Source organism: Chroicocephalus ridibundus, chromosome Z (genome assembly GCF_963924245.1).
Source record: "Chroicocephalus ridibundus chromosome Z, bChrRid1.1, whole genome shotgun sequence".
NCBI classification, from domain to species: Eukaryota; Metazoa; Chordata; class Aves; order Charadriiformes; family Laridae; genus Chroicocephalus; species Chroicocephalus ridibundus.
In genome coordinates this window covers 67,745,988-67,772,579 of record NC_086316.1, presented here as the reverse complement: position 1 = coordinate 67,772,579, position 26,592 = coordinate 67,745,988, and the positions used below count along the sequence as shown (strand labels likewise).

At 36.9% G+C, this 26,592-nt stretch overlaps 1 protein-coding gene across 3 annotated transcripts in view; it reads right to left on the bottom strand.

Annotated features, from left to right (window-relative positions):
- ARL15 (ADP ribosylation factor like GTPase 15) overlaps positions 1–26,592 on the bottom strand; it is a 230,905-nt gene that overhangs the window by 85,688 nt on the left and 118,625 nt on the right. The window contains exon 6 of one of the 3 annotated variants that reach the window (XM_063320223.1): positions 19,471–19,540. The exons of the other annotated variants lie outside the window; for them this stretch is intronic. Coding sequence (XP_063176293.1) covers positions 19,471–19,540 — 70 coding nt within the window. The remainder of the gene's footprint in view (positions 1–19,470; positions 19,541–26,592) is intronic. 3 annotated transcript variants of the gene reach the window in all.

Below are 26,592 nucleotides of genomic sequence, written 5' to 3'. Positions count from 1 at the left end.
ACTTAAATAGCAAAATGCTTTTATGGACCATGGGAAATACTTATGGGGAGCAAAATGTTCAATTCTACTCCCAGATTGCCACTGCAATCTGGGGCACAATCCACTGAGGTTTTCCACTGGCACACAATGGGGCCCAAAAAAACATTTGCTCTCTTCCTTATGCTTTTCCTGAAAAAAAGCTTTAGCCACTGATAGTATTTTGGTAAGGTTTTATGTTTCTTCAATAGCTTTCATGCAGTCTAGATTAGGTGCCAAACAGAGATACAGTCAAGCCCTACATCTCTTTTGAGCAAACACATTTCCCGGCAGCTTCAGTCTTCAGATTTATTTTTTTTTATTATTTTATTTTTTTTAATACTTTCAGCCTGTCAATCTATCTTCTCCCACCTGGGACCATAATGTACTGAGTACTCAGAGCATTCCAGTAGTCCACAGGGTCCGAGACTGCTATTTGTTGCCTGACCGAGCATGTGTATAAGAAAAGTAAAAATACTGACTAAAGGAAAACAGACAAATAGGTCTAAATGTAAAACTGTGAATGGACATCATCCTAAACAGCAGCCCATCCCTTCCTTTGTTTCAGGAAGATAAGGAAGATGTTATACCTGTGCTGCACGTTTCAGACAAATATCCTCAAAACCAGCTGATATTTCACTTTCAGATATCCAAAATCCTGAAAATATTGAGACACTGCACTTTGGAAGTATAACAATCATTCTTCAGAGAGAAAGTTATCAAGCCACTGGTAAAAAGTGCAAATGAGACATCTATAGAATCAGTTATTGCATGTGTTTTTGCATGGAAACTTAGTGCTAAGAAAAAAAGTACATAATCTCGAAATACCAGCAATCTAGAGCTTTTCCAAGGTCACTAAATCAACTTGCTGTTTTCTTACACAAGCACTGTGAAAGCTAACACAATTATCCAAGCCAAATAACCAGTGATATGCTGCCTGAAATCCTAAAACTGAAAAAAAACCCACAGAAGTATCAGTGCTGACAGTCCTTGATTATCTTAGCACAAACTATACATTCTTAAATTCTTCATTTACTGACAAAACGAAACAATGTCTTCACTTCCTTCATCACCTTAGTATGTTTATTATTCTTTTGTAAACAGTTCAGATTCAATCCTCTGACCTGATTGTATGATGCACCCCTGTGAATGGGGTGGTGGTGAAGAGGGCTCTCTTAAACTAATAGAGCAGAAAAAGCCTCAAATGAATAGAGCAGATCAAGTACTTGTCTAGACATAGGAAATCGAATTCAGCATTGAAATGTAATTTAAACGAGCTTTGGACACAAATCCTTCAGGTAAAGCTAAGCTGCAAGTTATAAGTTGCATCTACATTACAAGTCTTTATTTTGATTTTTTTTCTATTACACAGGCATCTAATGAAGGGAAGTTTGACTGACGTGGTGATTGATATATTTTTAAATTTACAATACTGTTAACATGGAAAAAAGCCTCTGTATTCCTGGTCCCCCTATTTTTTGAGCTTTAACAGTTCATCTCTCACCATAAACCTTTCCTTGCTATATGCCTTTGCCAAGACATACAATGACCTGTGCTAATAATGGCATTTTTGTATAATGGAGCAGTTGATCAACTCAGAATTGAATTTGATTTTAAAAACAAGAGTAATAATACAATTCAGGTTCTTTCACTTAACTAGCAGGATAATGTATTCCCAGACTTCAGGTTCTTAACTAGCAGGATAATGTGTTCCCAGACACCCTGTCATACAAACACATACAAAAGCAAATAGATAAGAAGTGAATAGGAAAACAAGAGAAGTTCAGTAGTAGCTATTACCTATGGAGTCCTCTTGCCTCTCACTTATATATATGAATAAACAAACTGCATTCTGTTAGCAGCAGTATTTTTCCCACCTCCTGTGTTAATTTTATAGCCTAACTGTCAAATTCTAGCAGGAGAGGCTTAAGATAGATCAAAAAGCAAGACCCTGCTCACTGTTTACCCAAACTGGAAAAGGAACTGCGAGGGTGAGCAAAAGGGTATGACTGTTCTGCTTTGGTACCATAACTACAGAGAGAGGCACCTGTAATGACTAATGAAGTGACCAGGGGAAGAAAATAACCCCATCCCCGCTCTCCTTCAACGGAAGGTCCAGGAATAGTTAACCTAATTCATGCACATGTTTGAATGTCAAATTCTTCAGGCTAACGTAACACAAAAAATATACATATGTTACTCTTATTGCCAAATCCTTTTAGAAGTTATAAATCGGTAATAAATCAAATTGTCAAAAGACTATTAGAACATACCACTTTTCATTTTTAAGTATGCACAGAGGAAGCTTCTGTCACCCAATTCTTGTATCAAATATGCTTTAATTTTACATTTATTCTCACTCTGACAGCTATATAGTATGTCCCAGCTTGCTGTAAAAAAATGCTCACAAGCATTGTAGCAAAAAGGGATGGAGGTATTTCCAAATTAGAAGCAACAGCCACCAACTAACCAACCCAGTCCAAGCAGCAGTAAAAGTAATTACACAATAATGTAATACATTAAATCCAAAATCAACTAGCTTTCACTGGATGACCTTCAAACTTCTAAAAGCAACCTGCAAAGGAAGAAAGATTGTACAGAGAGTCTTATATAAAGACTAAAAGAGTAAAAACATTACTCCCTTACTATTATTACTCCTTATTTATTTAAAGGAGTAACGTACTTACTCTGTTACAATTTATACTACAAGACTGAGTAGTTTTTATAGATTTTTTGCATCCATATCCAGTTCATTTTAATTACAGTATTTAAATTTTCATTTTTGTTTTTGCTGAAGAAACCTCACCACATTTGCCAAGAGTAGGATTGAATTTTCACAAGGTGTTTTTGATGCAGGCTTATACAGCAATAAACAAGGAGTATTCAGGATGAATTCCTGTAGCATGCCACAGTTTATTAAAACCGTGAAGAAATCAACAGGAGCAAGAGACATTTGGAAAAGGCAGGCAAACCCAAAAATGACAGGGAGAGATGAAGCTGGGGAGCTGACCTGCCCTCCTCTCGCCCAAATGGGGCATCTGGGGAACGTGGTATCCTCCTCCTGTTACAGAGATTGTCACCTTGTCTTCTTTCCTAACTCTCTAGGACCCAGAACCTCACAGGCTGTGTCTGGAAACACAAGTAGTGAGTAATAAAAGGTTAATGAAAAAAATCCTCCTCTTACTAATTTTCAAAGCATCTTCTTTTTGCCAAGGTCAATAAGAGCAACACTCCAGGCTTTAAAAGACACTACCCTGTTTTTTAACGTTTTTAACTAAAAGCCCAGGCCAAATATGTTTGATGGGAGAATAAAGGCAGGAAAACAAGCTGGAACAAGCTACTTTTCAGAGGATGACTCGGGGGGGGGGAAAGAAGAAAAGTTTCAAACCTTCCTTCAACAAACATGTCAATAGGATATTTTAATGCAAGTTATTTAAGAAAAAAAAAAAAAAACACCAAACCAATCAAACAAAAAAAAAACCCAACCCAAGCTGTTCTAGTTACACTTACAAGGTGAGTCTCCCATGTGCACAGAGCGGGGCCTTCCGTACAGCTCTGACCATTGGCACCTCATTCTGCAGCCCTCTCCTTGTCAAGGGCACCTGTGGGATTGACTCTTGCCCACCCAGCTGCTTGTTGCCACAGAATGTGCAGGAGCTTAACTGTCTCTGAGATACCGACATCAGGATCTTCAGCATAAACCAGCCAAACAATTTGAGAAGTCCAGTTTCAAATAAAAGCTCAAACTAACCACAGGTAAGAGGGATGCACATTCACAAGCGACTGTGCCCCATGGCAACAGTAGCTTGTGCAGACAGCACAAACCTCTTGTCAATCTGTCTCCTCCTACCTGGATAACTATAGCATTGTACTGTCTTTATCTGCCCATCCTGACACTACATGGTCTTCCCGTACAAACATCGTGCAGCCAAAATCCTATGCCTAGACCAAAGAAAGGCATAAAATCTAAGATCTACTATCTCCAGTTTGCTACAATTTTGCCCCTTCTTATCAATTTGCAGTTATCTTACAATAGACACAACTCTTGGCAGTAAAGGTGCTAGCTGTCATCTAGCGTACCTTTCACAAAAAGAGAACAAAAAAAAGGGGGAGTAGTGGGGCTGCATGTTCTTCCAGTAGTTTCTCCTGTAAGGATGACTGAAAATGATAAAGAAGACTGGTAGCTCCCTCTGGAATCTCCAGACATGATCCCAGAATACTGCTGCTGGGTATTTCTGTGGAAGAGCCAAATACCTAAATGTCATCATGGTTATACTTCTTTAAAAGTTACTGGTTTTCTGCATACTCAGAAAGGCCTTGCAGCCATTGTGCCATGTGTGGGGCAGAGCAGAGCTAGAACATCTAGTGTCCCAGCCAGGGTGTCACACGTTTGGCTCTGCCTACATAAAAAAACCCAAACCACACTAGGACAACACAACAAGAAAACTAGTAATGAAAAATAGTGAAACTGTGAGAGATCTTTCAGTACTATCCGGGAACTTGTATTTTAAGAGCACTCAGAAACAATGCGCGTGCTATGAAAATGCATCTTTAGACACAGTGAAAGTTCTCTTTCCACGCAGTATAGGCCAGAACTACAGCTATTTGACTATGTTTTGCAGACACCTTGTAGAGTTTCTCAAGACACTGTGAAGACGTCATATGGTCAATTATATACAAAGCACAGATTAAAAATTAAATGTATTACCTGGCTTGGGACCTTTAAATCTACAAATTCCAACATTTCATATAAGAGCTACTCTGGGAGAAGAGTTGTATGGACTTTTAAACTGAAATGCTCCATTCTCAGAAGGATCGAGTCCTGAACATGGACTGTTCTAGTTAAATTTGTCCTGGAATTTATTTAAATCCGTATGTTCTTATTCAAAGCTTTTTTGTTTTGGTTTGGTTTTTTTCTACTTTACACTAAGAACTTTTAAAATGCACTTTACAGTTTTTATAATGTATACAAATACATGTTAATAACTGAAACCTCACCTCAATGCCTCAAAAGAAATAGTTTCAGTCATTATATAGGTTGTTCTGTTTCTGGATACTGAAACAGACAGATCACTCAATTCCCAAAACAACAGCTGAATGCATTCATCATGATTTTAAAAGGACTCCACCCTCATAATTATGCCAAGTGAAAAATACTTTCAAGTTGCCTGTAAAATGGGAGGGGGGGGAGGAGGGGAAGAGGCTTGAGATTTTTGTAGCAGATTCTGTATAAGCTGAGGAATTTCCCAAATGTTATTTCATGTTACTAGATAGCATGAATTTATATTTTGTAATAACACTAGAACTGCTTTTCTTATTTAAATGGTAGCCTGAAACAGTAAGTATGTTGGAAAAAAGGTCAGCAACTAAGATGTTATCTTAGCAACTCTGTTGATGCCCAGTTTCTCAGCCTAAAACAAGACAGCTACTGCAACAAACTTGTATACACTTAAAAGAGGGTATCACCACTTGTGAAGAAACAAGGGTATTAAAACAGGTATCCATACAACTTGAAGATGTACTTTTCTTATTTGGAAAGACACTGGACTATCTAACCAATTTCAGAAAGCTTGGTGTAACCTAAATATACCGTAACACTATGTGCCTATTTATTTAGCCATTACAAAACCTGTCTACCATCTTCTCTTTGCGTTCCTTTTTTAAGCAGAACTGAATGCAGCTCAGTAACACTTTCATAAGCTTTAGTAAGAAACACGTACTTTGGTACAGAAGTATTTATTAATCTTTACTTTCGAGCTAAAGCTCGAAGTCTGGATTTTTTAGCACGAAGTTACATACGAAATGCTGACTTCATTTAAATGACAGAATAATGATGGAAAGTAGAGAAAAAGCATTAGCCTGGATACATCACCAGCATCTTGAAAATTATAACATGTTAAATGATTATGAAGTACGGTGCTTGACAAGGCTAATAGCTAGACTGATGTAATTTGTTTCATTGCAAGTTCATGCCTTAGAACTATGGTTTTAAAAAATATCATTTATATACATATTATTGTATGTATATATAATATATATACACAAACATTTTTTCCAGCTGAGTCAATAAATACTTGAGAGTTAATTTTCTATGACAGAAATATACAACATCATAAGAAAATTCGGTTAAGTAGAAATAATAACTACAAAGACATTAATAATTTGTAAATAGATATTAGGAAACCAGCATTCTCACACACTGGAGAAGAAACTGTTACCCAGTACAATGTTTACTTCTTTACTAAGTTGCAGTCAAACTGTAGATAAAAATATTCTCCCAGTTCATCAGACAGCACGAGATGCAAAAGTGAAACAAAAAAGGATGGTCCAAATTTGACACGGTAAAGAAGCCATCCTCTGTTTTCACTCTTTCCAGAGAGCTGAGGTGTCAGAGAAAACACAGCAGGACTGGAAGATATGATCCCTTCTTTTTATAACTTAAAAACAATAATCATATGATAGCAGATCAGAGTCACATCAGTTTGCTGAAAAGTATCTTCTGAGCCACAGTGAAAGAATTTAGCAACCTCTGTAAAACTATGAGAATGATAGAGCATTTGTCTGCTATTAACAAAACAGAGAATCGCAGGCAGTGAAATCTTTACCACATTTCAAATTAGCATGAGATTTAAAGTAAAAATATGGAACTCTGACTTGGATACATTTTAAAAATACGATCCCTGGGAACAGGTCTGAATGGGATTCATTCACATTGACTAAACTTTTTTGGTTATATGGGATATCTGGCTCTCATACTTAAGAGAGAAATTATGACAGAAAGGTGATGACCAAGTTATATCATTAAATAGTAATTACTGGTAATAACTGATGAGGGAGAACTGGAGTACAGGGATCTCTCTTAATATTGCCCGCAACTAACTGTTCCCAGCAACTAAGGAGAAAATTTAAGCCTCCACACAAAAGATAGTTCCAACTGCCTTTTTTCCTAACCATTTTGATTGATGGAAATCTGAGTATATACGAAGACAACCAACAAAAATATTCCAAACCTAAAGTACAGGGATTAGCTTGTTAACTCACAGGAAAAACATTTAGACGTATATTCTACAGTACTCGGCACATCCCTTGTCCTAAAGTAATGTTCTTCTCCGTGTCATAATTTTGAAAGACTTCAAAATGCGCACTCCATGATTTCCCTCATTATAAAAGATGTAGTTTTGTACGATATTACAATCACAACCAAAAGTGTTTGGCGGGAATGCTGACAGGTATATTTACCTATTTAGCTATTTCTGTTCAAGCAAGACTTTCTGCAGATTTTCATTTTCCTCTAGTTTTAACACCAGTTCCCCAAACAGAATGAATTTGGTCAGTCCAGTTACTTTAAATTCAACAAAATATTCTGTTAAAATATCCGTTAACAAATCTATCTGCCTGAAGAATTCAGAGCCAAAAATCTGCTTTTTAAGAAAATATTCTCATTGGTGATAGGGTTTTTTGGTAACATAAAATGCAAGCACTTTAAGGTAGTGGAATAAAACATGGTGATCTACATATTTTCCTCCCTATATTGCTCTTAATGAAAGCAGCAGAGGTTTTTCCAGTGTGATTTCACCACAGCTACCTGGGTCCAGGGAGCTGTGGTGCTGAGCAGAATGCCAGCTTCAGCCAGCAGTTACCATAGATACTGAACAACTTTTCCTTAGGAAAGCCCCTAAGTTTGCCATTACACCTCTTCCCCTCACCCCAGCCAGCTTCTTGGCTTTCCACCAGTTTGAAAGGAAGAGTTTTCAGTTCCCTTGCAGAACTACTGGGATTCATTTCTATCTGTATTTTGGAAACACTGAAGAAAAGACAATAAAAATGTGTCCAAACAACTATAGCAAAGCATCTTGAAGAACACGGGTTTTTGTGTCACCTTCCCAATATAAGACAACTTCTTGCAATAAGATTCTAATACTTGTCGTGCTCTAATTTGAAAGGTTGTGATTCTTGAGGTTTATACCATTTCTCTTCCAATGCCTTCAGTATCATTTGAGAAGAATCCCACAAAATAATCATAGTATTCCATACACAAGTTTCTTCCCATTGTTTAATGTCATCAGTATTAATTTTAGTCACTACACACACCAGAACAATCCCTTCCCTTCTTTAATATTCTTCAATAATTTATAGATAGCTGTTTCCTTCTTAGTCTACATGTACCGAAGCTATATATATTAAGCCCTGCTAATCATTACTCACAAATCGGTCCCAGCATCTTCTCTAAGGTGGGGCAAATTTTATGCAAGAATGCAGGTGGTTACTGTCCTGGCACTGAGATGTTTGAAAGCATCTGGGAAAGATATGCAAGGTGATCTTGCATACTGTTGCATACAATTATACTTCATTCTTGGGTAGGTCAGAGACGTTTCACTTCCCAACTGAGATTTATTGGCAGCTATTACCAGGATTTTTTAATACTTTCTGAAGGCTTCAATTACATATGCCTTGTGCTAATACCTCCCAAGTTTTTTAGAACTTGTTACAGATATATTCCCAGCAGTTTGTTAGCCATTCGCTCATTCATTGGCAGTAGCAGCATTATACTTAAAAGAACCTGTTAACTGCATATCTCCGACTTACAAATTTAGGACTAAAAACCCCTGACTTCTTTGGAGAAGCACACAATGACACATGTGATATCTACATATTTTCACATGTTGTTACAAACAAGCCTTTTTCCAATGTTGGATACTTCCAGTAATTTTCTTCAAAACTTGAGACAATTGTTGTTGTATATTAAAAGCCATACCTATTACTAAAATATACATTTTTAATAGGGCAAAGAGCACTTCCATCAGTCAGATGATAACAAACTCTGTGACTGATTACTAAAACATTTAATCAGCACTTAACCCTTTAAGTCTTCGATAATTGTGAATTTTGGAAGCATTTTATCCTTGGGAGCCAATACTTTCAACAAGAATGAACCAATACATAGAAGCAAGCTGCAAGGAGTACAAATGATTCTTAAGCATATATGCTATTCCTCGCTCTTATATCCTCCATAACGTGGTCATTTTCTTCCCTTGTCAGTTTATATTTCTTCCTCTCCTGGACAGCTTTCAACTATGTGACAATGAAGAAATCAAACACCAAAATAGCAGCAGCTACGTATCCTCTACATGACAGTGTAATTTCTTCTGCCTTAAGGCAGTGTCTAGAACTGAAATCATAGCCTGTTTACTTCTGACTGGTGCTATATTACACCAAAGACTTAACTCTTGCTTATATAAAACTTGCACAAAGACCAATTTACTCACAATGGTCCTATTTAGAGTTTAGATCCCAAACCAGCAGCACTGTTTACAGCTAAGGCAGTGGCAGTAGTTGGACAGAACCCTCGTTCTCGTGCAAAAGTACAGAGGAGCTCAAGCCCTACTGTTACTTGTATTCCTATAAATAAAAAACAAGAATGCCTACGCATATTTTTTTTTGTTTAGAAGCTGTTCAGAATGGTGACAAGTTTAATATTTTAGACAACATTAGCTTCAAGAGTTTTTTAAAATAGTTTTTATAGTTTAATGTATTTGAAACAGATCTTTCATAAATTAATTAAAAAGTAAAGATTTGTATGAAGGGGTCTCAGAAATTGGTATTTCTATGCCCATCTGAGCATCTCATATGCTCATGTGAGAACCAAAGGGGGAAAAACTTGAACTAAAATGAGCAAATGAAAATGCTGCAATACATACTGTGACTTCCAAGTGAGGAAGACAATAACATGATTAGCTACATATATTTTTTGGGCATCTGCAGAATTGCAAGGTATTAGCAGACAGAATCAGAGAGTTGAGAGGACAACAGCATTCATGTAAGAGTTATGCAGGCTAGACGAGTAGCAGTCTAAATGCACTGCTGCCTGTAAAATTCAGCACACACGAGCAGTTTCACCCATGCTCATGGAGCTGTCGCAAAACCGGAAGACAGGGCTCTGAGTAACCTGACCTAGTTGAAGATGTCTCTGCTTATTGAAGCAAAGTTGGACTAGATGACCTTTAAAGGTGCCTTCCAAACTATTCTGTGATTTTATGAACTTGTTAGTGTCTAGCTGTTCACTGTCACCAAGCATGGAAGAGTTTTACATAGTAATTCTTTAGCCAAAATGGTTCCTTTACAACGAACTATTCAGACGCATCTGTAACACTAAATTAAACATGTCCATGAGTATATTCCAGGGAACTGAGGCCAACTGGTACAAAGTGAAATTGCCTAGGGTGGTAAACTCCCCTAGTCTGCAAAACAGAGTGGCCTTACAGAAACTGTCTTTTGGGAATGATCCCTGGAACACCGACTACTGAACAGTGTCCAGGAATTAGCTCACTGGTTTTGGCATCAAGTTAATCAGGATATTTTTCTGTAAAACTTTTAGCTTGGACATAGCTAAGAAAATTTAAAATGTTCCCAGGTCCAGTCTTCATCTACACAGACAGAAACTGCAACCCATCAAACCATCTTCAGCTGGTACAGTGGAAATAGTTCAACGTCATGTTAAATAAAACCAGGCAAAATTGGAGCCCAAAGCTGAGGAAACAGATACTACTTTGTTTCTGCAGTGGGAAGGGAAGTAAGGAACAGCATGTAAAAAACTGTTTGTATCGCTGCGTAGAGGATCTGGTTAAAATCTTAGTTTTCCATCCACACAGCGCAGAGAGGCAAAGAAATGACCCTATCCCTGTGTTCATAACCTATGTGGTTATTCTACTTCACACGGTTACTGTACTCTCACATCAGATGACATGGTTATCCTACTCTGGAGGAATTGTCCTATCCTACCCTGTTTCCTCAAGCCTGGCAAACAGGTATCACAAACAAGCTCGGGACAAACGATGCCTGAGTCACCAGCCAGGAACAATTAGGAAATAATCATAACCACCACACTGTGAGCTCCTAGATCTGATGAAGGCATAGCATCAGTGAAGGTGCATCTCACACCATGGAACAAATAGAAACACTCACAGCCATGGCTGACTCACATAAAGCACGCATTTCACAAAACCATGTTTTTGCTGGGGGCATCTCTCTGTCCTTCCACATACAGTTCACGTATGTAACTTGGGCCATATTGGATGACATTCCTTAAAGCTGCACTATTCTCATTTACAATACAATTTATGACAAAGCAGAATAAAGCAGGAGTTTCCACATTTCTGCACTGTACAAGATTGTCTACTATACTAGGAAATTCCACTGCTGCATTTGGCAGATCTCTATTTTGTCATTGGTTATAATCTATCCCACACAAACTATCTTAATTAGCTTATATAAACTCAGTTTTCTCTAGCAAATTTTGCATGCTTGGAAGGCATATTTCTCTCACATTTTCTAACATCTAAAAATCTCGTATAGTGATGCCCTTTATCTGTAATAATTGATAGAAATTTTAAAGAGTGCGCAAAAAATCATTCTAATTACCAACATTACCTACAATTTCTCTATGCAAGCGTTTTGCTATTGCTAGCCACCTTAATGAGCCCTGCCTCCTAGTATTAATCAACATAAAAAAACCATTTTTTACATATTACGATAAAGATTATTTTAATACAGTTATTTTGACAATAAACCCCTCATCTTCTATCAGTGTAAGATGAATAAACAACTCCTGTGTATTAAAGTTACCTTGAAGTACGCCCTGATTTTATGGCACATTTCGAATTCCCAGACTAACAAAATACACAATTCATCTTTTATATACCTGAAAATTAGGACCAATTCCATAGCTAGCATTTGAGTCCTTTAACCCACCTTCTAACAATGAGTGTTGAGAACTTAGGTTCAAAGGTCATTTCTACACAGCAATGCAATCTCATAAATTACATCATGACATTACCTAAACAGATTTTAAAATACATGCTTTCAAAAAGCAGAATCAATTAAAAATGTTCTTACTCTCTAACTCTTCCAGAACAACTTTCTCCTTTGACATCTGCAGTGAATATAAAAGCCTGAAAAAACCCTGAAACTCCAAGAGTATCTCACATGGCCATCTCTAATTTAACACAGTCAGTCTATTTTAGTGAAAGAATGCAACAAGCCTGATAAGACAGCCACTATCAAAAAGTGTTTAACTTCAGAGCTGCAAGCCTAATCTTTTGCTGTCTAGCATGCCCCAATTAAGCCTCTATAAAGAAGACACAACTAGATTCACAAAAAATTTCCGTTTCAAATTACTGGGTCACAGAGAGCAAACACCACCTATCATCAGGAGTTTCCAGTAAAGATGACCTACAATCTTTCCCGTTCATGTTATAATGCTCAGTCTCTCTCATCCTTATTAGTTTGTATTTCTGGGAAATATCTAAGGCCTTTAAATTCATGAAAGCCTATAAAGGTTTTCCATCACAACGTCTATGAGAGATTGAGAGTGTTCCAGTTTACATTTTAGTCTTTCTGATCATTGAAATCTGACACCTGAAGAACAGTTCATTGCATTTTCTTAACATTATGTGATACGTTTATTGAACTTGGAATATATTTTTTTATAGAATAAACATTAAAAAAAATAATTAACTGAGACCTTAGCTTACACAGTATTATTCCCTACACCTAAAAGGCTAGGCTGATAAAATGGAAATATGACCAGTCTCCTGTCTGACACTGTTAGGAGATTAATCTCAAATTTAATGGGGGGGGTGTGTGTGTGTGTGTGTGGAGGGGGGAAGTCAAGGACTTTTTCAGTACCAGAAGATTTCTGTGTTCAAATTTTGTTCTGTATTTTAATATAAGTACACTATTCTAAGATTTTTATTTGTCTTTATATTAGAAAAGCTAATTTCTGTATTTAAACTTTGTCTTAAGTGTAAGACAGGGGTGCCATTCCTCAGGCCTTGGTCGAATTATTTTAAGTTCTGTGATGAAGTAGAGCAATAGTGAAACAGAGGTGGTGATACAATTCACACAAATTGTAAAATACCACAACAGACGTTCCTATATTAGGACCACCTCACCAGTGATTCTTCCTTTTGCTGGGTCACAGGACTCAATAATTAACATCAAGGCCCTGTCACTGAGTAAAGCCCCAGCTTTCATCTACTTCAGATGATCTCTTCAAAGCTTCATTATAAGATTTACTTGCACTAATTAACAGAGATCAGAGTCAATTAGCTATCTGCAGGCTGCCCATCACATCACAAGGCACCTATGTTTGCAGTGATGCTGCATGACAGCAAACTAGATCAATTAATGTAACACAACACTCATTTTCTTCCCTAAATGTGCATCTCCAGATTTTGGTCACTTTTGTGCAAATATTGTCAAGACTGCTAGTCCTAGCACAAGCCAAATAACGTTAAAGCACCAAGAGAAACCCAACTTATCAGTCTTCTTTTAAAATTCAAAAATGAAGGATCAAGCTTCCTGCACAGCTTCTTTTTTAACTCCAGAAGGAACTCAGGAAAAGTAAATAATAAAATAATTAACTTTTTCACACTGCAGTCACCCTGCAATCTCTCTGTAAAATGCATCTTCACCTTGAAGCTAGCCTGGACAGCAGTAGCAAGCACAGTATGAAGCCCTGCATTCAGACCACAGAAAAGTTTCACTTCGCAAGTGACAGCACTGTGAGTGCTGAGGCAGCACTGTCATTCATCTGCCAGTTTTGTACTTCACAGAACATTTGTTTCTTTGAGTACAGTGTAATCTTCTGTTCTCTATAAATTACAGGCTCAGTGACCAATATTAGAAAAAGTCTCTACATGGTGTGTGAAAAGCTAACAATATTAATTAATACAGTGGCTCTATCTTTCAGTTGAGCCAGCATCAGTTGAGCCTAAATTAATGTGATCTTAATTCTGCTCCATGAGAATATGTGCAGAAATATAATCACAAATTATAATACCATTTTGTGCTAGTACATCACAATGACCATTATATAGGTATCTCCAAAATCTAGCTTGAAGGCAGACCTGAGCTTCCTTTACCTGGGCTTCAACCCCGTAAAGCTAAATCATGACTTCAGACCAAGAGGAGGGTACCTGCAGTGAAGTGCTGCATGTCAGGACATCCCAAGCTCAGTGCCACACTAACACAACTATATGACTGCTGGTCTGCTCAAAGCATAGTCACAGCCGTTCTGCAGCTGCTTGGAAAATACTATGTAGACATGCTTTTCATCTTTGGCCGATTTTACACATTATTTTACTTTTTGACCTTAAAAAATACCTATCTTGATATTTTAACTTTCCTTTGGTGGGATACTGAAAACTGGTTACTGCATGAGACTTCTCAGTGCTTTTTATTTTCTAAGCTTTACATCATATGGAATGAAGCTAACTCACATTCTGCATTTTAAACACCATCTCAAGTTCTCTTGTAAGTGGGGCACACTGAAATTTTCAAACGCCAGAAAAACTTGGAGATGTCACAAAACCACTGCTTTAACCAATGAGACTGAGTTTACAGAACTATTACTCAACATGTCGAAGATCAGAAAATCACTTGTATATTTTTTTAATCAATAAATTAAAAATTATTTTTCCGATTATATTAATGTACATGCATATATGAATAACTATGGTAAATATGAATATTGCATTAATATTTGTACACTTATATAAAATGATATAAACGGAGCAATAGTGATCACGATGCAGACTGAGTAAGGGATAAAAGAGATCTAGCCAAAGCAAATGAAGGGTTGCATGAGGTGATGCCTCCAGTCACAATAATTGCACATGAATGGCTTCTGAAAGAAATAAGATGAATTACACGTACACCTTACTGAGCTCTAAATACTCACCAGCTTCACAACTCAGGCAGGGGCAGATGACTACCTGGAGCCTGACAGGCTGACGAAGTGCATTCCTCCTCTCCCACAGGCAATGGCAATCCCTGTTCCAGCTCAGACAACCGATGAAACTACACCTTCAAAAGTAGTTTGCTTTCTTGACCTGATTATGATTGTAGGTTTATAACTCCAAGACACTTGGGAAACATAACATTCATACACAAACATTTCCATTTTTGCTTATTAACCAAGTCTTGTTCCAAGGCTGGATCACATGTTTTTTCTCACTAATCCAGAACTGACAGTAACGCAGATCATGCCTGTATCTCTGTACCTCCGTTTCTTAGAATTAAACTCAAAACAAGTGGACAGTTCAATAAAGATTTCTGTCCTAGGAAGCAAGATTTAAAGATATCCTGACCTAGAGAGATGAATAGAGGTAAACGTATTTTTAAAAGAAAAAATATTGAGGATGAGAAGATCAAGACTGTCTTAAAAAGAGGGAATACTTTTTTTTTTTCAAATCTAAATCCCTGAAAATAAAGCTTTTCCACCCCTCAGCTTATTAAGGATTTAAAAAACTTTAAGTATTTTATTAATTGCCTCTAAACCTTGTCAAGTCCCTTTTTTCAGAAGAATGAAATCTCAAAACCAGCCTTGTACAGAAGATTCTAGGCTAGGGCCTATTCTTAGATATTTGGATTTGGGTTACCTGTTTGGCTTACGCAGGCACTTGCCCACCATCTCTCTTTTCATGTCTACAGCAACGCCAAGAAACCAAGAAATCACCCCTTAAACAAGCCCAGGCTGTGTGAAGGCCACCACAGTGTGGCAGAAATAACAGCCAAAATACTTCTGTTTCCAAGGCTTTGCAACTCTCCTGGATAGCAAACAGATGCACTGATTTGTCTTGTGCTTTCTATTTTAATAAACCCCCTCTCATTTAGCTTTAGGTATATTTTATCCTACCTGATGAAAGTAACTGTGATGCCACGTATTGGCTATAAAACAAGATTACTTAATACTCTCTGTAAATGTTAGTAGCTTTCAGTGGTGTTTTCTTCACACACCACTTTTACACCTTACTTTTTACAATGATACGGCTGAATCAAGAAAATGCCTATTACAAACACTTGCCCCTTACAGCACTAAAGACACAAGCATTAGATTTGCAAAGTTCTTTAGAAGAAATTTTAAAACATCCCCTAAGATTTTGTGTTTAGAGCTTGACAAGCCTGCTTTCAACAGGAACATCTGCCTGCTTCCCACCTGGACACACTGCATCTCCACAAAATCAGCCAAAGCAGCAGCACTGTAGCAGGCTCTCAGACAAAGGAGACAGCCAGAAGAAAACAGCCAAGCAACCAAGTGGAACTTCTCCTTAGGAAGGCAGTACTATTTTGCTGTTGACATTGACCTTCACTAAACACAGAATACTCCTTCTGCAAATAAAGAATATTTAGTAAAAAACAATTAAGAGTACGAGAAAGAGGATAAGGAAGAGAACAAAGACACAGGAACCTGGGGAAAGAATCACAGGGTCAGAAAAGTCCCACCAGAAAAGTCCCGCCTCCTGTCTATTTACCATCACACATATAAACCCAAATGAAAGTCAGAAGAACAGAGACAAATTATTTTAAAAGTTGGGGTTTGGTGATTCCCTCCCCCCCCCCCAGTTCAGCTGCACTGGGCAAGAAATCAAATACAATAGAGCAATTAAGTTAACTATAGTTTCTTGAAACATTTACTCTGGGCTTTGATCACTGGACCCAAATCCCTCAGGCTGGTTCTGTATCCCATCCTTATACTTGCAAGGGAACCTAAGCAGAGGTGCTTTCTCACACCCAGTCAGGTGCTGCTTCTCTTGTCCTCGTCCAAGCACAGCAGAGCAGCGGAGCCAGACAGCTGCGCAACTACAACAAATGCGACTGACGGATCCCTTCACACAACTTTTTTCACCATCATTTTCTAAAATCTGAGCTAAAGACTCATGTATTTTATTTTTTTTTTCAGAATACTTAAAAATGGTTCTGAGAACCTTTCTGAGAAGAGCAAATTTCCATTTTAAGTAGTGTTAAGAGAAACTAATACTACGAAATCCAGGGGAAATTCATACTGAAAGATATTTAATCTTACTCTAAAAACTTCTTGAATGGATTGGATTAAATTCACAAGACTGGAACTCATGATTCATCCTCCACCATTCATGTCTGTCATTTCTACCTTAGTGCAGAATCTTGCTCAATTTGCCCAAATGAAGTCTGCGGTACTCTACATTTCACTGACAGGAGGACTCTGAGGTTTTGATGTTAAGAGATGGAAGAATAGGAGGCCTGTTAACTGGTCTTTCCTTTCCTGGGTGTTTTGAAAACATTAATTTCTTCTAGGTAATCAAAGGGAAGTGGATAGCGGAATATTTTTTTATTGTGTTACAAAAAAAGCTACTATAGATTGCGAAACCATTAGAAATCTCTAAGAGGAGACACATTAATAGTTTTTCTCTTAATTGCAATTGCTACAGATTAGTACTTCTGCTCAGTCTCGTCCTCCTCCTGTTTTCCCTTTTATATTATTTGGGATGAGAAGATTAGGTGATCAGTCCTCAAGCATTCTCTTAATCCTCTAAAATCTCCTGTCCTTCTTAAGTTCCTCTCTCATTTGCTAGCTGTCTTGTCCCTCCTGTATGTTAAGCTGGAAAGTAGTTTCCTTCAGGATGCCATAATGTTCAACAGTCATTACTGGCATGACAATGTGATTTTTCCTGTCACTAGCTGACATTGGGTTTGCAGCAGCTTTAAAAAAATTGAAAACAAACAAGAAACCAACCCACAACTAAACCTCCCAACACCTGAACTCCCAACAACACACAAAACAACGACAAAAGCTACACAAAAAACTTTCTTGGCAGCATTAGGGGGATACTTGGTTGAAAACAGGATTTGAAAATATCGTGAAAATGAAGATTGTTAAATCTACGTAAGCAATAATCACTGCAAATTAAAAAATAAATAAAAAATAAAATAAATAAAATAAGACTGCTTCTCAGGATAAGGTCTGGGATTTCTCTGATTAGTTCTGAGCTATCCCCTCCTTAGTGACCTCTGCCTTACTCAGAGAGGAAAGGAGAGAAGATTAAAACCAAGATGAATCACACAGCTAGACTGAAATGATTCTGCCCCAAAAGTTTTTGGCTCAACTGTACAATCCTGCGCTGCAATCCATTAAATGCTTGGCCTGTATGCAAGAAAGAAGCATAAACATAGGATTTCTTCTCAGAGTAAATTTGTGCCCAACCACTTAAAGCATCTATGCATTCCTGCCACATCTTGAATAAGACAAAGATGCTTTCAGAAAAGTGTACCCTTTCCTGTATAGCAAAAGGATGTCACTGTCAAAGGTGATCAAGGTCTCCATATATTAAACTTCGTGTAAATGATTTCCTTGTGTAAAGTGAGAACTCCATACTACCAGTATAAAGACCAGACCTGAAGACCAGCATGAATGTGTACATCACTGTGAGTCAACTCATTCTTTATAAAAGCACAGATCTTTTAAGCACACGAAAATTCATGCTGAATGTAACAAGCATAGGCCTCTAGTGTAATCTCAATCTCCTTTACCTCTAAGTATATGAGGCTAGATTTTTCACACAATGTTATTTGTATTTATTTCAATCCTCCTGCCACTTTTTACTTCTCTAGAAGGATGTTATTATCCAAATATCTAGATCTGTTCTTTTCTCTATAATCTAATGAGCAATATTTTATGGCCTGTACATTCATCTAGAAATATTGTATATGTCTGCAGTAACATATGCTGTGTTGAAGGTAGGAGGGAAAAGAATACTGCTTATATTCTTTACACCTGATTGTGTTTTATGTTTCTCCTGATGAAGAACAGGACCAGCAAAGTCTACACGCATTCTAAAGGCCTGTTTAAAAACTACTCACCTCATGATCTAAACTACTTGCAATAACAGATTATCTGATTAAAGGCTCCTCTAACATAAGTAGATAAATTTATCTTGCCTACAGGCATAAATGAGAGTGCATCTGCAAACTTACAATAATGTTTATCTATTGGTCTCTTTCACAGCTCAATAACATACACTAAAGAAGCATTTTAATAAATTCATCTGCCTTTTGTACTTCAGGGGAGGGGGGTAGAGAAGAAAACGCAGACATCTCCAGTTTTCGTGTAAGCCAACAATTTAAAAGGGGTCTATTACAGTACACTTGGCTCCTGACAGAACTACTCGAGAACCTGTCATATAACATGCCAAGTTCTTTTAAACTCTCTGAACAGGTTTATTATTACTGCTCTACAAAGTCTGCAACAAGTCTTGGCAGACCTACCACTCAACAAGAGGAACACTAGACGAGATGTGTTTAGAATCCAAAAGCACAAAGTTGCCATTTTCCATTTACAAGTCACCTTTAATCTTTTCAACTAACCTTTCAAACTATAGTCAATCCAGGGTCTTGGTCTACTCTAGCAAGACAGATAGATGGAAATGTAATGAGAGTTCAGTTGTCAGGCTAGCTCTTTGTTGGCCAAAACCACTTTTCTAGTACGTTAATTAGTCTTTTGGTAAATGTAACTGAAGACAAACTAATATGACTAAATGCTGCTGGGCTGTAAAAGTACAGTGCACAGATATACAATATTTAAGTTGACATTCACTGCAGCATTGTCTGGAGGATGTACGTAAACATACATGCACATACCCAGGTTGTTTTTGAATGATCTTTCCTTTCCTCTCCGCTCACCCCCTTTCTTCTGCCTAGCAGAAAACATCTGGAATAACAAAACTGTCATGTTAGAAGTGGTCAAGATGTCACTAATACTGACTAAATGATCACTGATAAGAACTTCAAAAAGCCACAATCATTAATTTTCAGATATTCACATGATATAATAACGTAGTAACATTTATTAAACTCAGTACTTTTTTTTTTTTTTTTTTTTTTTTTTTGGAAAGAGTTTCTGGCTCCCAGAATTGAGAGAGAAATAGTTTAAGAAAGAACATTAAAACCAAAGATTGTGGAGCATAATTCTGCAGCAAACAATGACAGTTCTAGCAAATTCAGGATATAAGCAAAAAAGTTTTTTTCATAAAATCCATGTATGTCTGTGGCTTGTGGAGGCTGAAAGCTTATCAGAGCTTTATAAAACAAGCTAAGATATGAGCAATGGAAAATATCACAGTACTCCACACAGTGGAGTTTTAAGAGAGAAAACACATACTTTCTCACCTGGAATTCATTACAAAGATACTGTTCTCTTAGAAAGTGAAGTGATCACATAACAAAGAATATATTTTAGTAAATTATTATAAAGCCGAGGTAAAGTACTATGCGGAATGCAGAATAATAAAGGTGTGAATTAATCCCTGAAATACATCGCCTGAAGGAATATCACAGATCACAATGGGGTTTTTTTTTGGGGGGGGGAGATTTAATAAGGGAGGGCGGGGGGGTGGAAGGGGATTCACACCCGTCGTTTTAAAAAGGCTTAGAAGAAAGAGCAAAATACCGAGAATCAATGAGAAAAACATGCGCTGAGAATTCTAAGATCACTTCCTAACCCCAAAGTATCGAAATTTCCAAAACTGTCGATTTACAGTATTGAAGAAAACTTACATTACAAGGATGTTGTAATGTAGTGTATGTAATGTAGATAAACGTTGAAATAAGTTTGGGGTTCCTTTCAGGGAACAGAGAGTCATCCACGGTGCAAATTTCTGGAATGGAATACTCAGATTCCACAGTGCTTCTCATAAGCAAGAAGCTGCACCTTCATCAAGAACAAAGATAGTATCCTTCAGAAAATGTGCTTCCCCGTATTTTGCACGCTACTAGTTTTTCATCAGACAACTAACCATCAAGTAACTTAAACAATTAGACAAAAAATGTATACTTTAGGAAACAGCTTGATTTGATGATCAGTTCCCAGAAGCAGCTAAGAACACACCAGAGACCTTTGGGTTTGGTGTTTGGTTTGTTCGTTTTGAAAGGGCAGAGATCCCAGTACGTTAGCTGTAGGACAGTTTAGTGAGTGCAGAAGTTCAAGCAGCATGGATCAATGTTAATCCATGATCAACAAGCATTTTTAACTAAGACCCTACCAACTTCTGAAGATTTTGAACTGTTAAACAACACCCAACTTTTCCGAAGAAGCCTCCTGACTTTCCTGCTTACTGCCAGCATTTGCATGAGGGTATACTGCTGTAACATATCCACATGGCCTGTATTTTTGACAACTACAGCAGCGTAACGTCTGAAAACACTGAATTAGTATCTCCATTTTGATCACATGCATTGGTCAGAGAGGTAAGTTGAAATCTTATAGTTTAAACAGCAAGGTTTAGGAACTAGGAGCACAGTCCTACAAACTAGGGAGTATCTTTCAACCATTTCAGCAAAGATGGTTTCTAACAGGATTAACTGTGCCTAGCATAACAGGATTACAGGTAGCATTACTGTGTCTAGCACGGTAACCCAATTTCAAGACATTAAATAGGCACTCTACTTCTTCCCTTGTACAGACCAAGACGAGTTGCTCAAATCTGGACGACCCTATGGAAATTAGCATCATACAGTTGGTGCTCTCAACAGCTTATGTATACCTATTCTCATCTTAATGACGAAGATCAGCAGTTGGAAAGGTCATGACTGAGACCTCCCAGGATGATGAAGAAGAGCTGCTAATCGTGCCACAAGTTATGCAACTGCTGGGGGGAAGTTCAAAAACCAAAGCAGATTGCTACAAAGACAGGCTTATGTACAACAGATAGATATCTATATAACTGTAGGGATAAATACTTACCTGTATGCACAGGAACATCAGACAGAGCCAGACACCCTTCTCCTAAGGGGAAACTTAGAATCATGAGACACTGTGTGCATTTTGCTCTACATGACCACCACACACCTTCCTATATACCTCCAAGGTGAACACTGGGATCTGACTCAGAGACTGATGAAAGCCAGATTATCCACGTTAATATTCTGGTAACATAATGTCAATGGGGTGAAAGGATAAGCACATAGGAAACAAAGGGGGAATATTTCTATGATCAGTGCTTCCTTCAAAAACAAAATTTTGGGATAGCAAACTCCTTGGACAGAAGCTCTTCTTGCATAGGAATTTTTCCATTCAGGTCATGTAATACTACTAATCAATAAATAACTTTCGGAGGACAGTTGAAGAACAAACACCCAGTGCAAAACATGCCATAAAATGGGAGTTGTTTCTTCCGATGATATGATGAAATATTCCAAATGACACAAATGTCCTCCTACAACTCTGAACTTAATGCCAGGACATGTTTGGTTATTGCTTGACAAGCTAAGTTCATTTTCAACTTTCAACAAACACCTCATACAAAAAAAATCCTTATTAATTAATGTTATTACTCCATAGCAACTTCCTTTACACTGTCACAACAAAGATCTGTCCCATCATAATGAGATTACGTAAAATATGCATCCTCCTTAGTTGTATAACACCACCTAAAATGATCTTTACATAAGTTGCTTTTACTAATGGATTTTTTTTCCCCAATGTGCATGCCTTTTAGACAATCAAAAATCTGTAGTTGCTGTCTTCAGTTTAAGGAAGCTGCTTTTATGGTCTTGCAGTTCCTTAACTCCTTAAAGGACTTATTAGCATTATTCAAAAAGATAGTTGATAAAGAACATTTAACTGTTTAACAATACTCAACAGACAGTTGATTATAGAAAGACATGTCAGTGCACATATGGCAGGCGGATAAATTATGCACATCTGGATTACTTTTGGCAAGAAACACAACTAAGTGTCTAACGCCAAGTTTAGCAATCTGTCACTATCAATATGTGCATTTATTTAAAAGACGTCAAGGACTGAAAGTCATATTTTCTATTTCTTCATAAATGTTCCAGTGCTTCATGAGACAGCAAAGCAGGTGACAAAACACATTGCTTAAATTGCCAAAGGCTGTATAAACAGGGATAATCTTGAACTTGCCATGCATATAGGAGTAGCCAAATTTTCAAGTCGACTCTATTCTTCATTATTTTATAGTAATATCTAGTATGTAGAGTAGGCATGTAATCAAGTTCTGAATAGCCAGCCTCATAACTTAGCTGAAAATGGTTAAAACAATTTGGTAAATTCAAAGAAAATTAAACAAAATTAAATTACCCAAAAAGTTGCAATTACAACCGCATTTGTAACATTAATTGCTTATTTTTAGTCATAGTTTAATGAATGAAAAAATACGCCCCCCCCCCATCTAACTTTCTTGGACAAAACAAAATAGCAGATTAGTGGTCGACAGAGGTTACACCACCTTGAAAGGCAAGCGTAAAACTAAAGGTTGAGAAGTCACGATTGTTCTTAATTTAAACCAAACACAAGTAAATAAAATGGAAAAACCCCAATAGATATGGATTAATATTTGCCACAGACACCAACAGTTATACAAAAACAAATTAGGTAATTAAAAAGCCAGAGCTATGACCAACAAGGTCTTTATAAAACCAGAAGTATTTAAAAATATGAAAAGGAAAATCAGATTTTGTAGCAAAAAGCCTACTTGCTTTCTTAGGTATTAAAATTATTCATTCATACTCATCACAATGGTGAAGGGAAAGAAGGGGGACAGTATTCATATTGCCTATCATTTTTCATGTAAAAAAAGCTACAAAATCATGTAAGAATTCCAAGACTGCCCGTTGATTAAGAGAAGGTGAAAACCCCTTTGGCTGACAGTGCTGTTTCTCTGCTATAAGAAATTCCATTCGTCTTTAGCTGAATGATCATATTAAACTCACCCACAGTCCTCTTATGATTTATATTTCTGAGGGGACCAAAACCTCATTCTGTCTCATTCACTTACACTGGCTAGATATACAGAGAGACAACATCAAGCCTGCATAAGTAAATTTAACTCTTACGTTCAAACGTGTGACTTAATTTAAAAGAAGTTCATTTTTTGTGTGTTTTGTATGCAACAGAGTAGCTCATTTTTATAATCTTATTAGTATATGAATACAAGAACTATAGAAAGGTTTTGATTTACAGTTGTAATAGAACCTTAATTATATTAATAAGAAATGGAAATTACTGAAGATATAGAATAATATTTAAACCAAGTTCTTAATTAAAGTTATGTTAATATTTGCCATACAAAAAAACCCAATTTTGAAATATATTTCATAAGCTAAAACCTTGGCAAATTTTCTATACAAGCAGTCACCATTTACATTTTATTTCACATACACACCCAACAAACACATGCAGAAGTAAATAACCAGCCACAACATTTTACATTTTAAAATAAGGAATTGATTCACCATCTTATGGAACACTAAATCTGAAGCTGAGTTTTAACCTAGTCAAACATGAAAAAGAAAAGCTGGAAGAAACGAGCAAAGAGACAGTGGAATTATTTCCCTTCCTGATGGGCAATCTCTCCTATGGTAGAGCCCCACACTGCTGGGGCTGTTGGGACAACAGATTTCATACCAGTCTCAGGACACACTAAGCAGCAGGAATTCACACTGGTCTTTGAGAGATTCACTCAAGATGTCTTTTTGTTTGTTCTTGGTTTGTATTTTCCTGCTGGTTCCCTTCTTAGTGGATCACAGTACCTGTTTCTCACCATGAATAATCTGCTCCTCTTGCCTCCTGTACCCCTAAAATTTTCACTCTTCTTTGTGAGTACTCAAAATAAACATGTAAAATTTGGTACAAGCATTTCCCACAACAGAAGCAAGCCCTGAGAAATTCTCATGAATTTCTATGTACACAACAATATTTTAAGTAGATTATTAATTAAATCAAATTGAAAAAATCTCTTAAAAGGATAAGTGCAAAGGGTTGCTTACCAGGACAAAATCCTTAAACAGCACTGAAATGGGCAAATAACAAACTGAACAGTGCCATATGTTAGGTAGAATACAAATTTACAATACAGTGTACACTCACTATTGGACACTTAACATGAATTACTTATGTGCCAGCTAAAGTGAATAGACAGAGAACTTGATAACTTCAGTTGTACTATATTTCACTTTAAAATGCTTTCAGTAGATTTGCAATAGTTTGTAACAGTGGCTTTTCAATTGCATAAACATGTTCAGACTCAATCGACTTTACTTCAGTGTAGACACACTGCAATGTCTTGAACATTGAACTCTCTACCAGCAGAGGGGGACCTCTATTGTGATTTCTTTCTTTCAAAGCATTCCAAAGGCAGTCTTCTAAATCCATTATTTAGCTTTTAATGCATTCTTTTTACAAACCTCACATGTAAGACTAGGCAAATACTCCTATTTCCCATGGGCATTCAAGACAGAAAACTTAAATGGGCTGATTGCTCTTGTTGCTTTGATCACACCATGAGACAGCATTTCTAAAGCTACTTCTAAAATTTCAACATATATCAGCATGACTGTATGTTAAGGAAATTGTATACACTCATATTTTTCTCGACTCTTAAATGATCTCTCATCAGCTTACATAACTCATTTCATCACCACGATCTTTGGAGCTTTGTTTTTCTATCACAGAAATCAACGTTTCTTCCACCTGGACTTGGTTCTCCAAAGTACCTAAAACTACAGATTGTCGTTATCATCCTATAGCATTTATAAGACTTTTCTATATCGACATAAGCTGGACCGCAGAAATAACCTACTTCCACAAAGTCATCTGTAGACTTGTGCAGCAAGTCCACAGCAAAGGCAAGAAGTGAACTTGTATTTTCTAACAACTCAATAATTGTAATGACTTCTCCTGCTGTAAGTAACAGTTATTTCTCATCTTAATTTCTCTTCCCCAAAAGCCCCCCTTGGATTAAAGCAAACTGTATGTGTTATCAAACAAAAAAATGGTAATTAGCTCATATGATGTAAAAAAAAATATATTACTATATACTCATTTTCAAAACTGTAACTTTTTTCTGGCAACAACAACTGAAAAATTTGGTAGTGGGCTTTCAATGATTTTGCTGGAGAGTCATCAAGTTGGAAACTTCGTACACAGAAGCATCTTATGAGTTAAAGTATTTTAAATATACACAGTTTTTATTTCATTTACATTGTGAGATATCACAATCAAATGATGCTCTAGATTGGACATTATCATGAAATAGTAGTAGATATTACAAAATATAGTAGATATTACAAGTAGTAGATATAGCAAGAAACACAGATTTAATGTAATTCAAGAAAAATATCGTAAACAGATTCTTTCACCCTCTTTTTCTTTAATGGAGCTATGATTAAAAATAGCCTTAAAAACCCACCCCAGGTAAAGTTCTATTTTAAGAAAAATGCTTTTCTCACTACAGGATGAGTAAAGGATGTAAAGAAAAAAAGTTTGCCAAATCCCTGGCTAACTTTGCCAAAATCTAATCTGAGTGCTTAACTGTGCCATTACGTTGTGCTCAAGCAAAACTTTGATCATAAATTCCTTTTCAGAGACCAAAATGAATGACAATAGGAAAGCACGTTTCTATGGCAGGGCAGCTCTGTTAAAGCTTTCAATAACCATGTCAGCTCCCAGGGGCTTTAATTTGTTTCTGTGGTGGCCTTTGTTTTTATCTTTAAAGAATTCAGTAACTACATGACACATACGTACCTAATTTTTTTTCAGTATTCTTTGGTAAAATTTTAATTGATCTCAGGCACACATTTGTAAGGGGCGATTTTCACCAGAGCAGATTTGCAGAGCACCACAGACAGGTGAGGCTCTGAGCTTTTGACAAGGAGTCCCCAACACCGACAATTTCAATTCTTTTGAAATAGGCAAGCAAAATTCATTTTCAGCTTTTTAGCATCCTTCTTCCCACCCAATGC